Below are 6,353 nucleotides of genomic sequence, written 5' to 3' on the forward strand. Positions count from 1 at the left end.
ATGGAGAGCAGTGACACCATCACTGAGGAGGTCTGCAGGGAGGACGACGTTGGGGACGGACAGTGAGTGCCTGGGGGGGCGCTGGGGACCTGGGGGGTTCTGTGCCCACCTCTGCTCCTCTGCCCCAGGCTCCTGGAGGTGACGGTGGCCGGGTACCCAGTGCTGCTGGTGAGGAACAGGAGGGAATTCCGCGCTCTGGGCAGCAAATGTCCCCACTACGGTGCCCCTCTGAGCAAAGGTAACCCCAGCTCGGGGCAGGGGGGAATAAAACCACCTTGGGGAGGTTGGTTCTCATTGCCCAGCTTGGCGGGGGGGGGTCTCTTGCAGGGGTTTTGAGAGGGGAGAGGCTGCGCTGCCCCTGGCACGGGGCCTGCTTTAACATCAGGACTGGAGACATTGAGGAATACCCTGCTCTGGACTGCATCCCCTGCTTTAAGGTGAATTCTTGGCCTCCCAGCTGGGTGGGCTCGCATTCATTCTCTTTCCCAAGCCCCCCTGAGCACAGCTCTGTCACTGAGAGCTTCCACACAAGGGATGATTGTGGGATTAGGCAACTCCCTGCCCTAAAGCTCCTTTCAGTCCAAGGGGATGCCACAGATCCCAGTAGTCCTCAGAGCCAGCACAAGTGCTTTTGGAAAGAAAAAGAGGATTTACAGCTCTTCCTCAGTGCTCTTAGGATGAGGAGAAAAGCTCATGAGCTCCTCAGCTCCTCATGTGACACCCAAGATCAGAGCAGAGGCAGATGGCACCTTGGACCAGGATCTCCCAGGAGAGCTCCTGCCACCACCTCATGGATGCAGCACTTAACAAACCTCTCCTTTAGGTGACAGTGGAAGATGGAAAGGTGTTCATTACAGCAAAAAAGAAGGTACTGACCTTACCTGCAGTCACTGAGCACAGGCAGTGCCTTGGGCTGCGTGTGACTTGAGCATTTTTCTTTTTTTATGTTTTTTTTTTTTTTTTTTTTTTTTGCAGGATCTGGAAAGCAGCCAGAGGGTGAAGGACACAAGCAGGAGGTGCCTCCTCAACAAGAACACGATGCTGCTGCTGGGGGGAGGTCAGTGGAGGCATCTGAGATCTGAGCTCTGCCCCCTCCACACACGCTGGGAGCTGCCGCTCTCCTCTCCAGGGAGCACCAACCTCCTCCTCCTCTTCCTCCTCAGTCAGAGGGCTGAGATGAGCCTCTCCTGCAGGTGTGGCTGCCCTGGTGTGTGCAGAGACTCTTCGCCAGGAGGGGTTCACTGGCAGGATCATCATGGCCACCAAGGAGAAGCACGTTCCCTATGACAAATCCAAGCTGAGCAAGGTGACGATGCTCAGCAATGTGACAAGGGCAGCACCGTGCAAATCAGGAGTGCTGAGGCATCCAGAAGGAATAGGTGTTGTCATCTTATCGCAGGGGGTCCACGCTGTTGTCTCCTTATCACAAAAGTTTCACACTTTCTTGGTGTTTCTCCTGCAAGCACTGACTCTTTCTTCTTCACAAAGCACCCAACTGACTCCAGTTCCCTTCCCAACCACCCACCCCACTCTTTTATAGCGTCTTCTTCTCATTGCTTACACCTGTGACCTCTTCAAGTCAGGCCTGTTCCTAATCTTTGATAATTGGCCCAGCTGCAGCTCCTTAGGGGTGAGATTACTTTCTACACAGTCTTTATTTTCTTATATTCTATCCCCCCACAAATAGGGGTGTTATTTCCAGGAAAACTTCTTTTTCCTCCCAGAAAATCTCTGAGCAGAGTCAACAGGAGCTGATGTTTTTATCTCCTTTTGTTGAGCTCTTCCCTTAAAGTTTGATGGTTTTTCTGAGGTCACAAGGTGATGGGGATGGGGCAGTGTGGGGAGCTGTGATTCACTGATGTAAAATTCACCTCTTTTCCAAACTGACTCCACAAGGAACACTTCAGGAGAATTGCAGCCTCTAAGAAATGCTTCATTTCATAATTTTGTTGTGTTTCCAGGAAATGGACTTGAAAGCTGAGGATATCTACCTGAGGAAACCTGAATTCCTCCAGGCTCGGGGCATTGAGTTCTGGACAGAGAAAGAGGTACCAGAGCAGCTGGGCTCAATCCCCATGGGGAGGGTGAAACATCCATGGATGGAGCTGTGGGAAATGGGAGAGAGAACGCCAGCACCCCTCATATCTCCCCTGAGTGCCCAAAAACACAAGCAGGACAGGGGAACCTGTGAGATCCGTGCCCCCTCTCTCCTGCAGGCAGTGTCTGTGGATTTCCAGAAGCAGAAGGTTCGTTTCATGGATGGCTCCTCTCAGAAGTACCACCAGCTGCTCATTGCAACAGGCAGCCAGTGAGTGCACAAAGTGCTGGATTTTGGGCAGGGATGTAGAGGTGGAGGTAGGAGATGAGGTGGGAGGGCAGAATGGAGTGACACAGCCGTGGGCTTGTGCTCCCTTCTCATTCTTTGTTTAATTCACACCATGGAATGCATCTGGGTTCTCTCTCTTCCAGCTCTGGTTTCCTCAAAGTGCCAGGTGCAGACCTGCAGAACATCTGCACGCTCCAAACCCCAGAGGAGTCCAGCAAGATCCTGGAGCTGGCAACCGGGAAGAATCTGGTGATTGTGGGAGCCTCATTCATAGGTACCAGGCTGGAGTGGGTGTCAGACCCTCAGTGAGAGCCCCCAAACCCCCTTCTGGTTCATGTGCACATTAACTGGAGGCCCTCAGGGGAGGGATGTTCCTTTTCTACCCAGCTGGGATCCTCCCTGGAGCTGCTGGGGGTGTGAGTTACACAGCACACACTCATCTTTTCCTCTGATAGCCAGAAACTTGGAGAGCTATAAACAATTGCTACACATGGACAGAGGGAAATGTGCCTTGTGGAAAGGTCACTGTCCTCCAGAGGAGCTGGATTCCCCAGAAGCATTGGGAAAGCAAGGGGCTAAGGCACAGAAAGGGAGTTTTATGGACAAAACCAGGAGCTGCTCTTTGCATCTCCCAAAACCCAGGAGAACAAAGAAAGGGGGGAGCTGAACACCTCAGAAATGCACAGCAAAGCAGCTCAGCACTGGCAGCACATCACATTTGCTGTCTGGAAGGGGAGAAGGGTTCCAGGGGTGCAGGTTGGTGCTTGCAGCAGGCTTACCTCGGGCATGCCTCTTCCCTGCAGGGATGGAGGTGGCTGCCTTCCTCTCAGACAGGGCTGGAACCATCTCCGTGGTGGAGAGAGAGCAGTTCCCCTTCCAGCACGCCCTGGGTCCTCAGGTTGGAGGCGTTGCCATGAAGGTGAGCAGAGCCTGGGGCTGATTTCTGGCATGGAGAACACACAGGGGAGGGAGAGAGAGCCAGGCAGCCCCAGGATCCACATCAGCCCAGGAAACCTCGCCCCTGTGCTGAGTCACAACCCTGCATGCCCAGCCTCTGTGCTCACCCACACAGGGCTGCTCCCAACCTTCCCCTCATCAATTCCTCGCCCCAAACCCACCTCTGACAGAGAAAAGCCAGGCTGTGTGTGCCTGCAGCAGGCAGGGACACAAATGGAGTCTCTCTGCAGGCTGGAGCAGCAGCAGCAGAGCTGCCTGCCTGGCTTTTGGCTGGCTACAGCTGTTTTTATAGCCTGGAATTTCCTAATGAATACTCAAACCAGTCCTTTTCAGATGCTGCAAAATAAAGGGGTGAAGTTCCACATGAAAACAGAGCTGTGTGAGCTGAAAGGAAAGGATGGAAAGGTCAGTCCTGCCTTTGTGATCCCTGAACTGCTAATTTTAGGGGGAAAAAAAGCCCAAGCTGAGATATAACCCAGTGCCTACATCAGGCTTTCCTCTCCCATGTCTAGACCCTCCATTCCTTTTCACTGAGCACAGCTCTGGGCTCAAAGGGCACCAGTAAAATGTTCCTATCCCAGGGACAACAGCATGATTTTCTTTTACATTCCCAGCAATACACATCAGCTGGACAAGGTGATCCCAACCTGGGGGAGAGAAAAAAAGACAGCAAAGAGCCAAGCAGCAGGGAGGCTGTGGGAATCAGGACAGAGGTTTTAACTCTTCATTAAGGACCTTTCCTTCTTCCCCAGGTCACAGAGGCTGTCCTTGCCAACGGAGAGAAGCTCCCTGCAGATGTGGTGGTGGTGGGGATAGGTGAGAGCCCTGGGCTCGCTGGATGCTCTCCCCATTCCCAAATTTCCTCCCTGTCGCTGCAGAATTTCTCTGAATCTCACCCCTGCTCCTCTCCCTGCAGGCTCAATCCCCAGCTCAGCCTTCCTGAAGGGCACCTCCATTGCCAGAGATGCCAAAGGCGCCATCCTGGTGGATCTGGTGAGTGCCAGCTGAGCACCCAGCTCACTCCCCATCCCTCCCCTCCCATCAGTGCACTAATTAATTGCCTTCTGCCCAATTAGCACATGCAAACCAACATCCCCAAGGTCTTTGCTGCAGGGGACGTGGTGACCTTCCCAGTGGCACTGCTGGGTGGGGACAGGTCCAGCATCCACCACCAGCAGGTGGCTGAGGCCCATGGTGAGTGAGGGACATCGCTGTCATCTTATTGCAAAATTTCCATGCTTTCTTGGTGATTTCTCATGGTCAACTCCTCACAGCACTGATTCCTCCTATTCCTCCTCCTCCTTCTTCTCTTCCTCCTCCTCTTCCTCCGTCATCATCTTCTTCTTCTCCTCCTCTTCCTCCATTGTTGTCATCATCATCATCATCTTCTTCTTCTCCTCCTCTTCTTCCTTCTTCTTCTTCTTCTTCTCCTCCCTTGTTGTCATCTTCTTCTCCTCCTCCTCTTCTTCTTCTCCTTCTCTTCCTCCTCCTCCTCCTTCTTCTCAAACTCCATCTCTCTCCTCACCCAGCTAACCCACTCTTTTTTAGCACTCATCCTCACTGGACACAGCTGTGGCCTGTTAAGGGCAGGCTTGTTTCTTATTTTTGATGATTTGTACAGCTGCAATTCCTCAGGGTGAGACTATTCTCTTACATTCTGTCCCCCCACAGGACTTGTCACCTTCCAGCTCCCTCAGAGATGGGAATGGCACAGAGGAGGGACAGCAGGGCACACAGGGAGCAGTTTTTTATTTTATTTTATTTTATTTTAAGAGCAATGTTGAGTGTGTTGGTTGCTCCCAGGTCGCTGTGCTGCCCTGAACATGCTGGGCAGAGGGGAGGAGCTGCACACTGTTCCTTACTTCTGGAGCACCTTGCTTGGGAAGAGCATCCGCTATGCAGGTAGGGAGGGGCACAGAGGGGAACAGAGGAATTCCTTCCACCAGCTGGGTCTGGGGGTGGGTGCAGAGGTCACCTGGAGCAGCTCAAGCTCTGGAGTGGCTGCCATGGTGAGTTTGAGCCCTGGAGTTCACCCACAGCTCTTGTTCTTTGCTGATCCACGGCGGGTTTGGAGGTCACAGAGGAAGAACATCTCTCTCCAAACCAAGGAGAGGCTCAAAGTCAGTTCTGCCTGTCCAGGGTCCTCATGTCTGCTCCAGCCCTGTCCCAGCCCCAGTACTGTCCCCTCTGTCCCCACCACGCTGTTTCTGAGGTGGTTTGGGTGCAATCTGCTGTGCCAGGGCTCCTGAGCAGGCTCTCTCCCCCAGGCTGTGGGAAGGGATACACGGACACTGTGGTGAAGGGCAGCCTGGAGCAACAGAAATTCCTCATCTTTTACATCAGGTGAGTGAACTCACGGCCAGCCCATGTCCTGGAGACAGGCACAGCCCTTTCTCTTACAGCTGCGGGGATCCCACAGAGGCTCCACATCCCCCCTGTGCAGCTGCTGGGTGCTGAACCAGAGAAAAACTAAAGCAGGGCAGGGAAGGAGAAGAGAATGAGCTCAAACGATGGCACCAGCTGGGCAGAGAGCCTGGGACACATGTCTGCCTGTGCCCCAGTGCTGCCAGGCTCAGTGCCCAGCTCCCAGCAGTGCCAGGCTGTGTGCCACCAGTGCCTGTGCATCCTGCAGCAGCAGCCACCCTGCCCTGGGCCCTGTGGGGCACAGCTGCTCCCTGTGCCACGGGGCTGCTGAGCTGTGTGCCCCGAGGAGATCCACACTCTTCCTCTTTCCATGCCAGGGATGGCCATGTGACTGCAGCTGCCAGCCTCGACTGCGACCCCATGGTGTCCCTGATTGCAGAAGTGCTGTACGTGGGGAAACAAATCTCCAAAGAAGAAGCAGAGTGAGTGGCACCCTGACCCAGCTGCTGGGTGGCTCTGTGCTGTCCCACATCAGCAGAGCCCACTGAGAGACGCAAAACCTAAAGGAATCACTGCAAGCCCCCATCCCACCTCTCGTTTGCAGGGCCTGTGACATTGGCAGCATCACGTCGCTGGCACAGAGCTGAGTTTGGTGTGTGGCACTCACAACCAAGCGCCAACAGCTCCACACCCTCCCACCCTGGAG

General features: G+C 54.1%; 1 protein-coding gene across 1 annotated transcript; it reads left to right on the forward strand.

The window, feature by feature from the left end:
- LOC131566651 (apoptosis-inducing factor 3-like) lies at positions 1–6,353 on the forward strand. The gene is made up of 18 exons (XM_058818001.1): positions 1–62; positions 129–238; positions 328–437; positions 824–868; positions 976–1,057; positions 1,194–1,306; positions 1,962–2,048; positions 2,217–2,308; positions 2,470–2,600; positions 3,130–3,245; positions 3,617–3,688; positions 4,036–4,099; positions 4,200–4,276; positions 4,360–4,477; positions 5,087–5,185; positions 5,551–5,626; positions 6,025–6,129; positions 6,252–6,353. The coding sequence occupies exons 1-18, from the start codon at positions 1–3 to the stop codon at positions 6,292–6,294; spliced, it is 1,602 nt and encodes a 533-aa protein (XP_058673984.1). The 3' UTR covers positions 6,295–6,353.

Source organism: Ammospiza caudacuta, chromosome 20, assembly GCF_027887145.1.
Source record: "Ammospiza caudacuta isolate bAmmCau1 chromosome 20, bAmmCau1.pri, whole genome shotgun sequence".
Taxonomy (NCBI): domain Eukaryota; kingdom Metazoa; phylum Chordata; class Aves; order Passeriformes; family Passerellidae; genus Ammospiza; species Ammospiza caudacuta.